Source organism: Colletotrichum truncatum (genome assembly GCF_014235925.2).
Source record: "Colletotrichum truncatum strain CMES1059 chromosome Unknown Contig_0003, whole genome shotgun sequence".
In the NCBI taxonomy this organism is placed as follows: Eukaryota; Fungi; Ascomycota; class Sordariomycetes; order Glomerellales; family Glomerellaceae; genus Colletotrichum; species Colletotrichum truncatum.
This window is the reverse complement of record NW_027222400.1, coordinates 4,054,837-4,073,889: the sequence shown is the minus strand read 5'-3', so window position 1 is coordinate 4,073,889 and position 19,053 is coordinate 4,054,837. Positions and strand designations below refer to the sequence as shown.

Below are 19,053 nucleotides of genomic sequence, written 5' to 3'. Positions count from 1 at the left end.
GATTGGGGCCCGGAAGAAACCAGAAACGTCGCGAACGAGCCACAATGAGGCTGTAGTAGCCACTAACTTTTTTGGGGGGGAATGAATCGCCAACCACAACACCTTGGTGGCCCATGCGCGCTCGCACCAGCCACTGCGACTCGACTTCGATGCCCTGGGCTGCCTAAGGTGCGTTCCCTTTACCTTAGTGGCCAACAGCGGCTTCTTCCCTGACGCCTGTCACATCTCATCCAATCGAACATTCATCAGCCTTTCAACGAAATCTCCCACACGCATCGCAAATCTACAACTCACGAAGCCGTGAACCAGCTTGATAGCTTGGTCAATTCGAACATAATTTTCAACAAGAACAATACTCACTAGCGACTCATTCTCCCGACACTTACCTTGACGCAGAACGAAAACATTGAATTTGTCATCTCACCATTGAGCAAGGCTTATCCCGTTGTCAGCCTCGACCCTGTTCTGGAACATCACGAAGCATCCTGACCAACGTCTGGTGCCCTGACGGTATATCCGTCGCCTCTCATCATGGACACGGACGCTTACAGATTTCGCGTTCCTAAACCGAACTACCTTCCTCATAGGGCCGACAAAGATGACATCGTCGAAGAGTATGTCCCACTTGGCCAGGCCAGCGAACTCGACAATGCCAAGTACTTTAGCAAATGCAAGCGCACCGCGCTGGAGTCTGGCATCACACGACCCAAAGGGTACAACGTATCCTTTCATTGCAATCCCGAAATGGAGAAGCATCACTTTGGCCAGACTCATCCCATGAAGCCTTGGCGCCTCACTCTCTCCAAGAGTCTCATCTACTCCTACGGTATGTCCTTTGCCATGGACAACTACATTGCCCGAGCCGCCACATATGAGGAGTTAAATTCTTTCCATTCCGACGACTACCTGGACTTTTTGGGCACAGTTCTTCCCGAGCCTGTTCCCAGGGATGTTGATAACGCCAACCCCGATTTGAAGTTCAACCTTGGCGGGTCTGATTGTCCCTTGTTTGAGGGTCTCTACGACTACTGCTCCATGTCAGCAGGCAGCTCACTAGATGCTGCGAGAAAAATTTGCTCAAAGCAGTCAGACATTGCCGTCTCTTGGGGAGGCGGTCTGCATCATGCCAAAAAAGCCGAAGCGTCGGGTTTTTGCTACATCAACGACATCGTCCTGGCCATTCTACAGTTATTACGTTGCTATCCTCGCGTTCTCTATATCGACATTGACGTTCATCACGGAGACGGCGTTGAAGAGGCTTTCTATTCAACCGACCGCGTCATGACAGTATCGTTTCATAAATATGACCCCCTCAACTTCTTTCCCGGCACCGGTGGCCTGGACGATAACGGCCCTAAGAACGAGCATAACCCAGGAGCACACCACGCCATCAACGTTCCCCTCAACGACGGAGTTACAGACGAGCAATACAAATGGCTCTTTGAGACCGTCATTGGCAAGTGCATCGAAAAGTTTCGGCCAAGCGCCATCGCTCTGCAGTGTGGCGCTGATTCCCTTGCTGGCGACCGTCTTGGAAGATTCAACCTCCAAGTTCAGGGACACGGCGCCTGTGTAGAGTTTTGCAAAAAGTTTGGCCTACCAATGATTTTGTTTGGTGGCGGTGGATACACGCCGCGAAATGTGGCTCGCGCGTGGGCATTCGAGACGAGCATTGCTATCAACTCCCAGGACAAAATTGATCCCATCATTCCGGCGCATGCTCCATGGAGAGAGCAGTTCAGATACGAGGAGCTATTTCCGACACTGGAGCAAATATTAGGAGAGCCGCGCGTAAATCGGAATCCACAAAAACGACTTGCGGATGTCGTGCAGCATGTAACAGAGCAGTTGAGATTCGTCCAGGCGGCCCCCAGCGTGCAGTATCAAGTTATCCCGCCCGATTTAGGCGGTCTCAGAGAGGATGTCGAAGAAAAGCTCAAAGAGGAAAGGGAAGCCGAAAATGACAGCATCAGGAGAGCACGAGAGGAGGCTGTCGGAACAGCCATGGAGTTCTAAAAGTTGTGCTGGTGGTTAAGTCGTGAAGCTTTTGGATCGTAAGGCAACTTGGGGCGGCGTTAGGAGTCGAAATGATACTGGGAACACTCAGAGAGGAATATACCATCGTATTCATGACATCTACCATGTCACGCATCATCCGTAGCCCACTCTCCCTGGTGGCACTCATGTGAGACCAAGGGGTTGCCGGCTTCGAAGCGCGAAAGTGGGTTTTCCGCCTGGTATGGCCGGTATTACATGGCTATCGCCACGGCACATGCCGGCGGGAAATACTATTACGGTTGTTACGGTGTAACGTGCGTGAAAAGCACATCTTATTCGACGTTATTCGGCTGCCTAGAACGGCGCATCCACTTCCATCCTTTTTGAAGGTCCGGGCCGGCCGCGGATCCATCTTGCACTAGCTCTGGAGGGGGGAAAAACTTACGAGTTGCCCAATGGGAATCCTCCCCCGGCCAAGTACCCTTAAGCTTAATCCTGGATTAATCAGGCAACGGGACTTTCGAGCGAGTGATATCAAGGATTTGAACACGAAAAGCGACCGCTCAAGGAAGTATTCTAGACGTTGCCACCAGAAATATAGTGGTTTATAGCCCTTGTGGTGGGTAACGTAACCTGGGTCACCTTCCACTCTAGTATAGGTGGAAGTTAACCGATTGCAACATTGTCGCGACGTCGAGTTATACCTCCACCAGCACACGATTCGAGACAAACAGAACATAAGGCGAGACCAGTATTGGAAGTCACGATGAGTTAAAGATTTCCAAGATTGAGACTCTAATGTACGACGGAATTTAGGTGGTTTCAAATGTCAGCAGTGAGAAATTGAGAGCGTGGCTTAATGAAGAAGGGTCGTCGCACGGTTCGGGCTGAGTCTCACCATCACCCAACAATGTCTCTCGCTGTCAAGACTCCCCCTCCGTACAGCCTTCTCGCCTGATGGGTACCACTCTTTTCGAGTTGCCCTTTTGAGTCCTGCAAGGCAAAGATCTATATAAAGGCCTGCTTGCCCACCCATTTATTTATCGTAGTTGTCTTGATCAGCCAGCCAAAGTTGTCTACAAAGCCTTTCAACTTAGCCTCTCACTGCCAGCTTTTGCATCAAAGTCTGCCGCTGTAAGATTTCAAGCAAACAACGCAGTTTCTATCTTCTTCTGTAGCACACCTTGGATCCGCCAAGACAATGGCCCTCCACCGACTAGTTGCTCTCTTGGCTTTGGGACCGGCCAGTGTACTCGGCCTGGCCACTCCTTCGCAACAAGAGAGCTCTCTTGCTCGGCGAGCAGTTGACTGGAGCAAATGGAAGCCCGGCGTTAACTTTCAAATCATCCTTCACCACCCGATAAAGCATGATAGCACCGCCGACATCGTACCTGCCAATGCGGATGTTTGGGATATAGATATGCAGCACGCCCTTGAAAATGATGGCATGATCCGTACTCTCAAGGTAAATCACGGCGCGCTTTATCTTTTGCACCAGCCGGCTGACGAAATCTAAAAATAGGCTGCGGGCAAGATTGTGATCTGCTACTTCAACGGTGGTGCCCTCCAGGACTGGGACTACGATATAGAAGCCTTCCCCGAAGCCGCCATAGGAAATACTATGAGTGAAACGTATAGCGATGAGCATTATCTTGATATCAGACATAAGGACGTCGTCGATGCGATGAAGAAGCGTCTCTCGAGGGCTGCGAGTATCGGGTGTGACGGCGTTGACCCGGACAATATCGACGCCTGGGCTGAAACAGTAAGTCCACCATCCTACCTAAACTTTTCGTAGTATTCTGGCTAAACGCAGTAAAGGATGGCGAGGACCCTACAGGTTTCAATCTGAAGCCCAAAGACTATGTGGACTACATCAAGACCCTGGCAACCCATGCGCACTCCCTCAAGACCAAGGAAGGCCGGCCTCTGATGATAGGCCAGAAGAACGCGCCCACCATCGCGGCAGACCTCGCGTCCGTCGTCGACTTCGCCGTGCTCGAGACTTGCCTCGGCACCCGCACCTCCGACGAGGTCGAGCCCTTCTGCTCCGATTTCCAACCCCTCGTCGCTGCCGGCCGTCCCGTCTTCCAGATCGAGTACCCGCTTAGCGTCAAGAACAGCGTCAACATTAGCGAGGACGACTACAAGTACTTCTGCGTCTCCAAGAACGGCAACGAGGGTTTCAGCGAGGTAATCAAGCACGCTAGCGAGCAGGTCGACGGTTGGGGCCAGTTCTGCGGTTTGGGACGCCAAGGTGGACGCTTTGAGACTCCCACCATCAACGAGGACGAGGACTAGACAAGAGGGACAATGCAAGGGAAGAAGAAGATGAAGTTGACGATTCTATGAAATACGAGTTGATTATTAGAGGAACACATAGTAGTAGAATATCATGGTTTGATTCTTGAATATATACAGTTTTTGTTATTATCCAATGGAATGCTACAACACTAGTATTCTGACAAGTACCGCAACACCGTGCAAAATCCGATGCATTGAATACCGATATAGACAAAGAAGTATCAAACTCGACCGCCCGTAAGCAACCCTTCGCCATGTACCGATTAGTTGAACCCAGCGGCCGCCTCAGCCTCCCGCTCCAGCATCTTGCGTCTCAAACTCCTCGCCTTAAACGCAACGTACACGACCAACATGACGCCAACAGCGAGGCCAGCTGACAGCAACATGACATTGACAGGAATCGGGTCGCCGCCGAACGTTTCGTGGAATAGGTAATCAAGCCCAGACTGCAAGAAATTGAACAGGCCGGAAAGACAGATGATGGTGCCGTACACGGTACCAAACGTTTCGAAACCAAAGACTTTGGCGCTGTAGTCGGAGACGGCGGTATAGTAGAAAGGCCGGTAAAGCACGAACAGGCAGATCTGAATGTAAGCCGCCCACATGTTGTTTATGACGCCCAAGACACCGATGGTCGTGGCAATGGTTACGAGGGCCGTCAGGACGGTGACAGTGCTGGTGTGGTCGAGCAGAACGCCGATAAATGGTATGGACAAGATGCCTCCCACCGGAAGAGCCACGTCGAAGAAGTTGTTGATCTCGACGGCCTTGTCATGGTTACCGAAAATGGCCTCGTACTGGGATCGAACGGTAGCGACGAAGTAGTTGATACGGAGCATCTGGATGACCGTGAAGAGACAGATGAGGATGAACCAAGGCGAGGCGATTTGCCTCAGCGCCGTCCGGTTGTGCATGACGCCCCAGACCCCCGACGTCTCGTTTTTCTTCTCCTCCTTGCGCGTCTGCTTGTCCGCCTTTTGCGCCCCCAGGAGTTGCTCAATGTCCGCCACGACCGATTCGCGATGCTGGCGACGTTCCTCCCGCAACAAAGCAGTGGTCTCATCGACCTGGTCGTCGAATGGTGACTCGTCGGCGTCGTTGGCTGCGACGGCCTCCTCTTGTTGCTCGACTAGTTCTCCTACAGTCTTGTACGATTGCTTGGGCATTATCGTCAGCTGGGCGATTATGATCATTACTGGCACGATCAAATAGACCAGGAAGAATTGGTCATGGCCAAAAGATCCATCTGTAGCTTGGAAGATCAAACGGTAGACCAGGAAAAGAGCGCTTGAAGCATCGAAAACACCCGTAAGGAGGGCAAGGATAAGACCCGAGTGCTTCGGAAAGGCATTAGACAGCTGGAAGGACGAGATGTACGTGAAGGGCCCTCCCAGCGCAAGCAACAAGTAACCAAGGAGGAAAGCGTCGAACGGCAGTCTCTTGGCGTATGCCATGAGAAGAGAACCAACAATCAGAAACAGACTTCCGAGGATTCCGCACACGCGAGGTCCAAAATGGTCTAGGATGGCGCCTACAGGCAACGCAGCTACGTTGGTCCCTACAGCTGCTACCGTGAACATGAGGTTCAGGTGGATTTCGACACATGTGTTGTCCGGGGTCGAGTCGGGGCTGTCGGCGGAGCAGATGTCGCTATAAGCACCTTCACGCTTGAGAACCGGTTTCAAAGCAGCAAATCCAAAGGCGACTCCCGCCGCAAACAGGCAATACACTACCGACACCGCGACTTGGACTTTGCAGGATGTTAGCGGATGGGCGAGCCTGAGATGGGTGACACGAGTCTTCGGCCAGGCACATAACGGGCAAGCAACACGTAATTTAGGGTATCGATTCACTTACGGACTCTCTTCCATTGTGGAACTTCGAAAGCGCCTACTGCGAGAACGGTATCTGGCTTGTCTGCGGCAGGATCCCACTGATCGGGCAAAGGGTTGAAGCTCAACTTTCCAGGCCTCACACTTGAGGCATCGCTCCCTCGTCTTGACCTCTCCCCTTGAGGAACAAATTGAAAGGTCTCGACTGACGCAACGCGGTTTAACGACATCGCGGTAAACGCCGCAGTTAGCTAGCGGTCGAAGAGGCGCAAAAAGCCGGTGGATGACGTAAACTATCAGGATTCTCTTGGGAACGTTTTTGAAAGGAGCCCCCAAGATTTTCCTTAGAAGAAAAGAGTGCTGTACGAGATGTAGCTGGGTCTGAACAGCTATCACAACGCAACTTCTCACCAATAATAGGTCGACGACACACGTAGAGATGCGCGCAAAACGGGTGCGAAGAGGTGGAGATAGGGCTAGTTATCAGCAGATAAGCTGAAGTTTGGCGTGTTTCTTTTTCCTTGTACCCTATCTGGCATAAGCCTCCGGGAGACAGATAAAAGTAAAGATGCTGATGTTGCCGTGTAAGGATGTCGTCGTCCAGATAAAGCGGCACACTAATATAGAGTGGGAATACTGGGAGCTGGTGAGGGGACGGGAACAGTTGTTGATGAAGTAGGTAGGTTACCGCCACTCCCAGCCAAACACAAACTTGGGACGCGTACCAAGAAGAGATGAAAAAAAGGTTCTTCGAAACCGAGTGATTGGGTGGCAATAAAGAGAAGATCCGGGAGTGGTGGGGGTCAAAAGAGAGAAAATGAATTTATCAGTGGGTGCTAATGCGGCGCGATGCGATGCAATGTAGTGCAATGCAGCTAGTAGTGATGGAGCAAGGAAAACAGATAGAAGATTTTAACAAATGGGAGACGTAGAGACAGATATACTACCAATAATGAAATGTAATCTAGACCACCGAAAGCGCCATCAGCAAATCTGACCGTCATTCTTTTTTCCCCCCCTCTCTTTACTTTACCTTTTCCATTCTTTCTTCTGCTCCCTCCTAGCGCTCCATTATAGGGCTTTTTTGCCTTGGCATTGGCTTTTAGGAGACATTGTGTGGTTCTGTCTTCCGCCTGCCTTGCCCTGCTCCTACCAGGCTGTGGTGGAGGCTTCTCTCCACCAAACAAGAAGCTTGGAAGGAAGAGACAAATGCATGCATGAATGGATGGAGAACGGATGAGAGAATCTCATCGTCATGCGCGTTGGGGAAAGGACCACATGATGAGCTATTGGCCGTCGACCCACTTTAGGCACGGCCGGCTCGGGGTGGCTTCGCTTGAGGCGTAGAGACCTGGAGATTCGAGGCGGTTTTGTCTTACTACAGAAAAGGTTAAATAAAGTAAGAAAAGCAGAACATGCAAGATCATCGCTCCTTTAGTTAGCAACGGCTCGCCCCCCATACGTACATCGCAAATCAAACGGCTCAGCTGCAAAGCTTTAAGTACATCACGCGCCGTTCCCCGCCCGCAACTAAAAGCCCCTCCCAGTTATGGCCGGGGAAGAAAACAGCACATGCGAAAGAGTGGGTCCACAACCGAACTGGCGAACGGGTACCGGTGCGGGCGGGTATGACAACGGGTACAGCATCATCCCACCCCCACTAGGCGCACAGCTAGCGGGATCAGTGGCCCCTTCCTCCAATTGCATCCAACCACTACGTGCTGCTTCAACTCCATTCCACTTCTACCCTAACAATGGGCTCGATCAATTGTTGGACATCCGGCATCTAGTGTACTCAAGAGTATGTCTGGCGTTAGAGATATGAAAGAATATTAGTACTCAACGTGAACAAGACTGACGTTGAAGTAATACTTGTGCAATCAAAGTCGAGGGAAAGAAATACAACTGCTGTACTGTATGATATGCGCCACTCTGTTCGTATTCTGTCGGTTCAACAATGAAGCGTGCTGCTGGAACACGATTAGATTCGTCAATTTTGGGAGTGAGCATACTTCAAGTTCAGTCCGAATATGAAGCAATCCTGTCTACGAGAGCAACTTGCCTCACTGCAACTTACATTGGCGGTTAACCAACGAAGGCAAACATGCTCTACTATCCAGCATTGGCGCAAGCAAGGAACACCGTGCAAGAGGTTAGAAGTGTAAATTTACACCTCTCAGTCTCCCTTATCCAAGGAAACAATTTTGACTTTGGCCCCAACATGTGTGCAAGTTTCCTGACACTGTGCCTAACTCTCCAAACAGGCACTTCATCAGGTCTACGCTCCGGCGCGGATGGGCATCGGCTGATTGCGGCGGTTGGATGACCGGCGACGTCCGACATAAAAGGCCCGCTATACAACCTCAGTTCACCCGTTCATCGATCACGTCGCCACAAAACCGGTAGGGTCGAGCTTCGAAGCAATACAATTAAAAACTAACGGTGCGTCGGCAATACACGAAGCGGCTATAAGGGTCCCCCCCAACGCCTGCGGGCTGTACTCATCCATCATGAGACAGTCCGCTACAAAGATGCAAGCATGGTAGGACAAACAGCGATAGACAAATGAAACGATACGTCAAGGTGGTAATGTGCCGGCGAGGGCTGCCGTTCTCACTCTGCCCTCCCCCAATCTTCCGTCCATTCTTATGCAAACTACCCGAGTCGAGTATCCATCATCTCATATGCTCAATTGATCCTCCCCAGCAAATAGTCGTCGTTTCCTCCGCGCAAAGGCATGCCTCATCATCGAAGCAGTCATCGCAGGAACGTAAATCGTTCACATGGGTGTCGAGTTGCCGGTAAAGAGATGACCGTCCGTCTCGCTCGCAAGTTATCCGCGGCAGTTCCAATTGCGCCTGCTGGCCGGTTAAGCCTTCGGCTGTTGACCTTCCATCACTCCAACTTTTCCTCTCCAAACCGTCTCCACAGCATGAATATTATGCACAATCAATTAGAAAAAAAAAAGGGCCATCACAGATCGTATGCGGAAATGAGGACTTCAAGCAATCCGCTAGTGGCGGTCGTGTCGTGGCGATCCGTCGGTATTCTTAGAGGTATTCACGAGAAACAAAATGCCCAAAATCAACGGCAGCAAGTGTCTAGTCGTAAGCATCTCATTTGTAAAACCGGAACACGGCCTTTCCGCTGCCGGATATGGCCGTCTGTAATATGAGCGTTAGCACGTCTTTCAGGCCATTAAAACAAGAATGGTTCAACTTACAGTACAGCCAGTGCCACCACCCGTGAAGGAGCCGTCGATAAGAGCACACTTGCTGTTGACGTCACCAATGATTTCAATGTTGAAGTCGAGCTTGGCAGTGGAGGTCGGAGCGTTATTGAAGATGGAGAGGTAGGTGTTGCCGTCAGCGCTCTTGCCAACACCAATGTTGATAGGGGCCCAGTTTCCGGCACCAAGAGGGTCCTTGGAGCTCTTCCAGACGCAAGCATCCTCGACGCTGAGGCCGAGCTTGTTAACGTAGTATTGCGCGGTGGTAGGGCTATCGTTCCAGACGTAGTAGTCGGGAGAGTAGGGGTTGGTCAGAGCCAACTGCTGGCCGGGCTCAGGGACAGTAGCAATAACCATAGCCTCGTTACCAGGGTAGTCGGTACGGCAGACGCAAGACTGCTTCTCAAGGTCGTTCTGAACGAAAACACCACCAGCGCCCTGTTCGCAGAGGGTCTTCTTGCTTTCACGGGTGAGTTCGAGCTTTCCCTTGCTGTTGCAGTAAAGTCCACCGATAGACTGCTTGGTCGAGCCCTGGGCCGAGGGCCACTGGGTCTTCTGGTAGCCGACGGGGCAGGAGTACGAGCAGAAGGAGTTCTTGGTGCAGCCACCGTCACCGCTAACGGCCGTCTCGATGAAGGAGATGGCGGCATCTCCAATGTTGTAGTTGGGGGTTCTTTGAACGCCGGTCCAGCCGCCCGTACCGAGGTATGAAACCGGGACAGCACCGTAGTCGGAGGGGAATTCGGAGCAGTCGATCTCGCCGCTGGGGAACTCGGCGGTCAAGCCCTTGGCGCCGCCAGATCCACCGCTTGACGGCGTGGAGGAAGGCGCTTGGCTACTGGAGGACGAAGTGGTCGGTTCCGGGGTAGGAGTAGGAGTAGGAGTAGGAGTCGTCGAGGTCTTCGCGACCTTGGCCTCGAAGAACTGGGCATCCTTGGAAGTGGAAGGCTTGGGGGCCTTGGAGGTAGACGGGGACGGTAGGGGGGTTGGAGTAGGCTTGGTCTCTCCAACGACAACGAACAATCCGTCCTCGATGCCCTTCTTGGCCTCATCCTCGGTGATGACCTTTCCTCCAAGCTCATAGGCGGTCACCGTCGGGCCGGCCTCGTACACAACGACAAGGTCGGGTTCGCGCTTCTCGACGGGCGAGGCGGCATCCTTCTTGACGTGAAGGTGACGGTGGTGTTGGTGGGGCTGCGCAACGACACCGGCGGCAAGGGATGCCGCGATAGTGAGGTGAACGATGGACCTCATATTGTCGGTTATAGATATTCTGTCAGCATTTAACGTTAGCGCATTCTGAATCCCCCACAGAAGACATTGATTCCCATCCATGCGACAATGCTCAAGCTCCTCGAAAATGCGTGCTCGCCATCCTCTTGTAATCGTCGCTATCCGTCCTCCTTTTGATGGGTGGTGGTCGAGCCAATGTCGATGACGGCTTCGGTTTGGGGTGGGCTCTCAGCAGGTCTTACCTGTTTTTTCCTCACCAGGGATCAATTGGGGTTTGGTTGAATCGATCGGGCTTTTCGCTTGTCTTGTCGGTGGGATTGAAGTCGAGTCGAAGCTCGAATAGGTGATCGTAGGTAACGAATGAAGGTGAATTCTCAGATTCAAAGGAGTGTAATGAGAGCGAGCTCTCTAGTTGGAGGAATCAACGCGGCGAACGAGAGTGTAGACCTCGATGACCGGAAGAACTGAGAAGAGGGAGAAGGGGAGGATGAAGTGGAGGAAAACAGGGTGAAGAGGCCATGTCGTGGATCCCCTGGGAAATTAGGAGACCAGGTACCAGAGGTACAAGCCACCCGGACCCCCAGGCGCTATTAGCAGAACAAGACGATCCGCTGCAGGTACGGACAGGGCCTAGCTAATGCTCGCGAGGGGGACGCCGTTGGCGCGCCTCCCCGGAAGGCAGGAAAGGGGGTTGTCTTCCCCAAAGAGACTAGTGTGGTAATTAAATGAGTGGTTCCTGCGCCCAGTTATTTACGTTGACATCGTACCTGCCCACGCTGCTAATGAGAAAAGCACCCCAGTGACCGCACGTGAAGCCTTGGGGGACCCTGGCAACCAGAACCAAGGCCTCACGCGCTGCGGAGGGCCAGAAGAAAGCTCATTAGAAGTTGTACCAGGAAGGAGGACCGGGGGCATTGAAAGCACCTAACAGGTGGCCCTGCAGGCCTTACGCTGTGCTATCATGTACGTGTGCTAAAAACTCTAGCATTTGGGCGAGGAGCCAGCTGGCTGTGCAGGCACAAAATTGGGCCATCGCAGCATTTGAGCACCTCAGGGAGACCCCGTCGCAAATCCGTGAGGGCTGCTTCGTCGCCATGCGCAACATCAGTGTTGTCTGTCATCCGATCCTGCTGGCCCTCTCCCTCTCCCTCTCTTTCTAGGTCCAACCAGGTACAAACACTGCGGCTGCATCTTGACCTCGTGGCAAGAGGATCGTTTGATACAAGTTCGTCCCAACTGATTGACATGAGACGAAAGAAGAAACCAGGAGGATAAAAAAAAAAAAAAACATAACAATTTGTCGAAACCACCAAGCCTTTTTCTTTTCCCCTAGCGTTTCTTCACCCTCTTTCCGTACCACCATCAGATATCAGACCACTGTCCAATTTGCTACTCCATCATCCCTTTTCCCTCAATCCCTAGTTCTTGACTCGCTTGCTCCCTTTCGTGGAAGGGCTTACATGATTGCCATAAATTCAACAACCGACAACTCCCTATATTCCTCGGCTGAAGGAGAAGTAAAAGCCGGCTGTAATCACCCGTAAACAGGTCGCCCAGCTTGAAAGGTCGGGTCGGCCGAATGACGATCACCACGGCCATTGCATGCGAAAGCCAGCTAGATCCCTTCTAACCCTGCTGGATGTAACGCTGTGACACAGGCTGCCCGCGCATGGCCCTGTCCATTCGACGGCTTTGTTTTCCGTGTTGGTGCTGTCGAACCCCCCTCCACAGCCAGTAGCCGAATCAGAGCCTCTTGGTTTAATTAGAGAACCCTGAGTAGGTAAATTCATCCTGGTTATTGCTAACCAGCAATTGGCTTCAGTCAATCTCGATACTCCTCAGTAATCAATCAACCACCCAGCCACCATCACCAATCCGGTCTTTCAGCAGATTTGTTTGCCTGTCTTTTGTTATTACCTAGTCGCCGTCATTACCCCAATAGTTGTTGTCGTCGCCGTCGTCGTCACCTTGCATCTTCATTCGGTGAAGGTGGAATTGTTTCCCCCTCCTCGGAAGCCAGGCCCTGTTTAGTCAACCTACCATGCCATGGTTCCTTTTTCCATGGGTCTTTTTTAATCTTCGTTTGGGGCTGGCCTCCCTCCATGCTCTGTTGCACCTGTCGTGCGCTAGGCGCCAAGTGCTCATACGAGGCTCGGCTCTAAGCGACGTAGCCGTTTACCATCAATCATCGACGCAGAAACGGATGTTATTGTGAGCCCTAGTCGCCCCTATTTCTTCACCGTCAGGAGAGACTCATCCAGGTAGCCGACGAGCGCCACAGGCCAAGGGTTCGAGAACAGATTGGCGATTCCTGTCTTAATGCACGACCATGTCCCTGTTCATCCCGTGCAGTGGACACTGGTCGACCGGTGCTCTCATATTGTGATCACTTGCGATGTCGGCATAGGTATTTGATCGATATAGGCAGGCCGTATGTGATCTAGAGTATCCCTCCCCTGCATCCAGATGCACAAACATGAAGCGCTACAGAGTGTCTCCAACACATGGACTTCAGGCCGGCTGCTATTCCATTCTATTCTCATTTGTCGAGTTTTCTGAGCCTGCCCCTTTCACGATGTGCTAATCCCAGGCGACGCAACTAGCCAATCTCTTAAACCTCATTAGTACACTGGATTGCGCCGACTTCATTCAATATTGATGGGCAGAAGAATCCCCCCAGGTGTCCACAAAAATAAAAGGGTGGAGAAAGCACCATGTAGAGATTTCGCCTTATCGCCCACACCTGTCACTAATTTCGGCAACTGGTGCCCAGAACGTTACTCATGAGCGCTAAAGCGGTGGCCACACATACACACACACACTCGCTCTCGAATTAGTATATCTCTCGCACTACGGATACTCGTAAACACACCTTGAAAATAACAATAGAAGCCACCAAAGTCCCCTTGCCTATAACAGTCGTGGGCGGGCCGAGCGATCAACATCGGGAAATCAACTCATCAATGAAATCAAGCCTGTGGCTTCGGTAGTGCTGTCCGTCACCTGAGGGCACTCATTCTTTGGATGTTTCATTTACCAAGGCGACCAGCCTTTGAATGGTTTTTCGTTTCGTCTCTTCTCCTTCCCGCCAGAGCAACAAATTTCTGGTCGCCAAGGCCAGAAGAACAATAAAACATGGGTATCCAATCAAGCTTTAATCACGGCAACAGCACTTATCCATGGACCAAGACAATTGAACAGGAAAGAAAAAAAAAAGAAAAAAAAAGAAAAAAGAAAGGAATACGCGCTCTGGTTTCTGCCATCCAATACGTACCTACTAGCGAACAATCCGCGCACCAGACCCCTTCGTACGTCGGGCTTCTGGCCGTTGAAGATGGGTGCACTACCTTGTCACACTCTCAAAACTGCTACTACGTATTGCATAGTACGTAGTGTGTAAGCCCGCGTACCACGCCAGTTCTCCAATCTCATTTTGACCATGACGTCCCCCCAATCCACCCCCAATTTCGGAGGATACGATCGATCTACGCTAAGGGGAAAAAAGCAAAAGGCTGTGCAGCCACTAAAATGCAGCATCTTTCCACCTGAAACGTTGAAACATCTCCAGCCTTCTGGGTCCTGGCCTGTAGGATTTGTAGTTCATGACAGGACAGGCGTTCCAAAGAACCGTGGCACAGAGTCATGTCGTTGAGCCCTGTTGGGCGGGGATCCCCCTCATCGGCTGAAGAGTGCCGCCCGTTGCACTTGCGTAACAATCCGGAATCGACGACAATGCCCTCGTACTATGTCTACCCGTATCTTCAATTCCCCCCACTTCACGTCAAAATATTCATTTACCTTGTTGGCTGGCGAACTTGCGTGTGTACAACCAAGTGACTGGTCGATCGGCCGTGTGTTGGAATTGTCGTAAGCTTAGGTGATTCACTTACAACTTTTCCCACACCTCGTCGAACCTCTCATGCTGCCTGCCCTTGAGACGACGCCATTCCATAATCGGCTCTGATCCATACCAAGCCACCCAGCCGTGCATCACGCGTCAGCTTCCCTCAAAACAACACAGCTCGATCGTGAAGCCTCAAACCGCTCTAGCTCAAATGCGGTAGCTCGCGGCCCGTCTTCGCGTTCCTCGGTTCGGCCTCTCAAGTCTGGACTGCTTGACCAAGTTTCTGCCCTACTATCCAGCCCCTGGCCATGCCTGGCCTTCTAGAGCTTCGCGGGACGGGACCACCGTTGTCTTGTCTTGAGACATTGTGCAGAAACAGGACGTGATATTCAGGAACCAAGAATGACTATTGCGCCACCTGGTCAGGAGGGGGGGGGGGGGGGGGGGAACCTCCCCTTTTACAGTGATTGATCCCCCATCGTCAAGATCCAACCGCATCTGGCTAATCTGCGTATGTCCGTTGTCTGCCTTCCATCACGCAACCATCTGCGCTCTTTATGGGTGACTTTCCCATCTGATTTGGGTGATCGTCCGCCGCTAGACGATCTTCAAACGTCGTCGCCTTGTGCACAGCCGTAGGTTTCGGCAACGGTAGTTTACAATCCGTCATAGTGATGCCGAAAGGTGGGATTCTATTGTCCAGACCCCGGAGTTTTGTAGTGGCATTCCAGTGGCTGCTAGACATATTCATAGATTGTAATCACTCTAGTGTCTCCTCTTGTACTTATTCCCCCCCCCCCCCCCCCCCCCCAACGGCTGCGTCATTGATGGCCGAATGTGGTGGCATGCTATTAGTGAGATTCGAACGTCCACTGGATTCGCCGGTACACGGAATCCCGACATTTTATAACCTATCGACAACTATGTCTCATGGAGAAAATCTATTCATTTCAACTTGGTGACTAACACGTGAGTTGAAGGGCTGATGAGGAGTAATGTACCACGCCTTTCCTCGCCGAACCCATGCCACGGCCCCGCGGGTTTCAAGTCCTCGAAAGCCAGGGGATTAAGTCTCTTGACTGTACGTTTTCGGGCCTTGCCGATTTCTCCGATACTAGACATCTGTCTGAATGGAGTCCGCGGCGGGCTAGAGGGATAGTTCCTATAACGCTTGGATTTGAGCGTTGATGTGGGTTTTGCGAAGCGTCGTTTGCTGTTGTTGTTGTTGCGCGCGGTGCCCGACTTCACGTGTTAGAATCAGTAACGACCAGAACCGCCCAGCGAGGTCTAACTGCTCAAACAATGTTAGCCCACGGACCGAAACATACAGTGGCTACTTTATGCGCTTGCAGTGACGTCCGAGGGCAGTGAAGGTATTGTCGATGACAAGATTCGGCTCCCCGTGTCATTGCTGATAGGTCTTTGCCTGTTGTGTTTACGGGAGAGGATCGCGTCGGTGGTCTATTCCGCAACTCCAACTTCAAACGTATGGAGACCAATTCCTGTTCGATAGCTCATAATCTAATAACATTGTCTCCGAGGTTTCTACTTAAATGCGACACGAGTATCTTTGAGGTACGGACTAGAAATGTCCTAGATCATGTTTGGTTAACGAACCACAAGATCTCAAGCTATCCAACCTAGAAACTACCAAGCGGCTATGACAAATATAGGAAGAAACAATGATGGGAAGTTCGCAACCTAAACTAGAAGCGTTTGCGAACCTGTTAAAACCTCCATCGTGCAACAACAGGATACACTTTCCAGGTTCGAATGGTCATGTGCCTCGCTGACAGGGAACAACTTGTTACCAGAGTCAATCTATATCGAAAACAGGCTCGTGTCGCCTGCTTTTCTCTTGTTTATATTCCAGTCGGCTTTGCTATACTCATTAGCAACATCACCCTTCCTGTCGTCCTTCCCGTTGCCACTAATCCTAGTCTTCTTTTGTTCGGGCTTTCTCATCTATCAAAAACACAAAAGCACCGCAGCCTGGGCAGTATTGGCCGAGAGGTTGAATCACAATGACAAAATAGGGATTGTAAGTCCACGGGTGCGTTTTCACGGCACTTTTCACTCTTCATAATCATGGCCCTTTCCATTAAAGGCATGACGAGACTAACAAATTAGTCGATATTCGTCGACAATCTTAATGATGACTCTATCATTACAACTCGCAAATGACTAGCGCGGTAACAGCATCAATTGCATACTCTTTGGTTTCCATCTGGCCACGTGCCGTTCGAACTGGGCCCCCAAACCATTGTCGACGATATCACCGAGATTTCCGGGAGAAACCGCGATCGTATGCTTTCGTTGGCGACTTCGGTTCCTATCCTGATCACCACAGCTTCCGAATCTACTATCAACGTGTCATAACTATCGCCAGGCTTTGTACATTGCGGGCGGGCATGGAGAGCTTTAGGACTCTGCTAGCATCACCGTCCACGAGGTATAGAACCGGCTACGGCTGCAGTTGGAGCGTCTCCGTAACCATACATAAACATTCTCAAATATTGAAGAGCCAGTATATCATCTAGTAATGAGCTAAACTCGAATATCTTTGGAGACACAGACAGCTGTAAACAGTGGCATGTATCGAGGCTGCAGAAAGCTCAAGGAAACATGCAGCTCGCGTCGCTTTACCAGAGCAAACCGTCATTGAGCATTGAAAAATGGCAACTTCAAAACCTTATAGGGCACAGGCTCGAGCGCCAACGTTATCGACGACCATTTACTCTCTAGTTACTACCGATAGAACCAGTCAGTGGCGTCAATGAAGCCCTCATAAACTTCGGCCTTGGTCGTCACAGATCACATGATGTAGCCATGACACGAGTTTATCGGACAGAATACTGATCTTCAGATTAGTCTGATCACCCGGGCTTTGCAAACAGTTGTCGCTACCTCTCTTCCCGATTGGCCACCGGATATGCTCTGGGCGGAAAACATTACTCGCCTATCCATTCTGGGCAAGGAAGCTACGCAGACTATTCACTATTCTCTAGCTAGCCGACCGCAGGGCGACATCAAGTAGAATCCGTGAGCGTTCACAGTTAAGACACAATCCGTGGCAGGTGCCCGCTCAGTAGTACAATTTCGTATCCGCCCAGCTTTGGAGTTGTCCAAATCTCTCCGCGCCTGTCCGAATGAAGCATACTCTCTGGCAAGAATTTTCATTTTAAGATGCATACACGTTCTCACGCCAAAGAGGTTGTAGCTTCATTATTGGCGCAGGAACTCAATGACTGGCCATGTGCTCTGGAGCCTTTAAAGAGTCAACGTACAAGTAAACCACTTTACCGGGGCCGTATGCCGATCTCCTACAAGTAGCTCCGATGTGTGAAACCAGTCATGCTACTATCGAGGCCACAGTCAGCCTCACCGTGTCAGATATTGAATCGGGACTAGCGAAATGTCCAGAAAGGTCTCTCATTTGATGCTCCCCGGCAGCACATCGCCTGCCGTCATTGGATAAAATTGTGCCCGGAGCAAAAGATGGTAGGCGGCTCCCGATCATTGGTATGCGGGTTGTCGCCAGAGTCACCGCTGGATTAGCAACAAGACCATCCGGAGCGTTCACACCGTACGACAGACGAGTAAGTTGTAGTGTCCTGAAGCAACAATACTAACGTAGACTGTGAACCCATGTCGTCGATAAGGAACAGAACAGGATGGTATGCGATGGAAGCTGCAATGACGTTGGGCCCCTCATGATCGGAGTTGGCCACTGCAAGATCTTCGGCGATAGCAACGCGACGGTTGGCCCGTGACAGCGCGCATCATTCTTCGGATCCTCAGTCCACCGCTGGGAGCACGCCTGCACGCTCATCGACAGGATGATTAATGACGATTAGCGGCCAGGAGTTGGAGGGCTCAGATGAGCCCACACTCTTTCCTCGGTACGAGTAGTAAGCACAGAAAGGGATCAGCGGCGCAAATGGGCGTGGCCAATGGGAGACTCGAGGCAAGGGGGATGTGAGGCCGAGCTGTGGTTAGGCCGTGGCTCAGCTGACGCAGCGCCGTTGGGGGCGAGTATTAGTATCGCAGGATGTGCATTTCTCATGAACGACTTTTCCAATTCCTTTTTGCCTCTCGTTTCGATAACCATGAGAAGGATAGGAGGGTAAAGCATGATGAACGGTGAGGTCGATATAGCGACTGGTGGCCCAGCACGATGCCATCCCATGGTATCTCGATGTAGTGGTTGCCGAACAAGTCTTTCTGATGAGCTTAGGCTCTAGACTAACTAAAGATATTGGCTATGTCATCTACAACTACAAAGGATGTGAGCAACATGACCTCAGCGACCGAGCGATTGTAAGATGGAGCTACTATAGAAGGTAGGGGGGCCGGAGGCGGCTTTTGGCTGAGCTGTCGCGTTCGTGCCAAAGCCTGCCTGTCTCTGTCCGTATCTGTCGGGATGGATGGAGAAGGCAAGGTAGGCAAGGGGAATGTTCAGCCACATTGGCGTAGCATCACCTTTGTGAACTGCCGCAATGGAACACAAGTAGTTCACAGTTCAGGCGACCCGCCAGCCCCAGGGGTTACAAAAAGGCACTAGCTTGGGGGGGCTAGAGAGATTGACGGCCGAATGGGGACGGACCTGGCTC

At 51.5% G+C, this 19,053-nt stretch overlaps 5 protein-coding genes across 5 annotated transcripts; 3 read left to right on the top strand and 2 right to left on the bottom strand.

The window, feature by feature from the left end:
- Nucleotides 1-531: 531 nt before the first annotated feature.
- On the top strand, nucleotides 532-2,016 carry CTRU02_205991 (histone deacetylase phd1; the record flags this gene model as incomplete). Its single annotated transcript, XM_036723067.1, has 1 exon — nucleotides 532-2,016. The coding sequence occupies one exon, from the start codon at nucleotides 532-534 to the stop codon at nucleotides 2,014-2,016; it is 1,485 nt and encodes a 494-aa protein (XP_036585365.1).
- Nucleotides 2,017-3,199: 1,183 nt separating this feature from the next.
- CTRU02_205990 (endo alpha-1,4 polygalactosaminidase precursor) lies at nucleotides 3,200-4,299 on the top strand (the record flags this gene model as incomplete). The annotated part of the gene is made up of 3 exons (XM_036723066.1): nucleotides 3,200-3,463; nucleotides 3,521-3,763; nucleotides 3,820-4,299. 3 exons carry the CDS (start codon nucleotides 3,200-3,202, stop codon nucleotides 4,297-4,299), a joined length of 987 nt encoding a protein of 328 aa, XP_036585364.1.
- A 266-nt stretch (nucleotides 4,300-4,565) lies between these two features.
- Nucleotides 4,566-6,364, bottom strand: CTRU02_205989 (MFS transporter; the record flags this gene model as incomplete). The annotated part of the gene is made up of 2 exons (XM_036723065.1): nucleotides 4,566-6,052; nucleotides 6,160-6,364. The coding sequence occupies 2 exons, from the start codon at nucleotides 6,362-6,364 to the stop codon at nucleotides 4,566-4,568; spliced, it is 1,692 nt and encodes a 563-aa protein (XP_036585363.1).
- Nucleotides 6,365-9,250: 2,886 nt separating this feature from the next.
- On the bottom strand, nucleotides 9,251-10,617 carry CTRU02_205988 (beta-glucosidase; the record flags this gene model as incomplete). Its single annotated transcript, XM_036723064.2, has 2 exons — nucleotides 9,251-9,298; nucleotides 9,358-10,617. The coding sequence occupies 2 exons, from the start codon at nucleotides 10,615-10,617 to the stop codon at nucleotides 9,251-9,253; spliced, it is 1,308 nt and encodes a 435-aa protein (XP_036585362.2).
- A 6,003-nt stretch (nucleotides 10,618-16,620) lies between these two features.
- On the top strand, nucleotides 16,621-16,980 carry CTRU02_205987 (uncharacterized protein; the record flags this gene model as incomplete). The annotated part of the gene is made up of 1 exon (XM_036723063.1): nucleotides 16,621-16,980. The coding sequence occupies one exon, from the start codon at nucleotides 16,621-16,623 to the stop codon at nucleotides 16,978-16,980; it is 360 nt and encodes a 119-aa protein (XP_036585361.1).
- Between the last annotated feature and the right edge of the window lie 2,073 nt (nucleotides 16,981-19,053).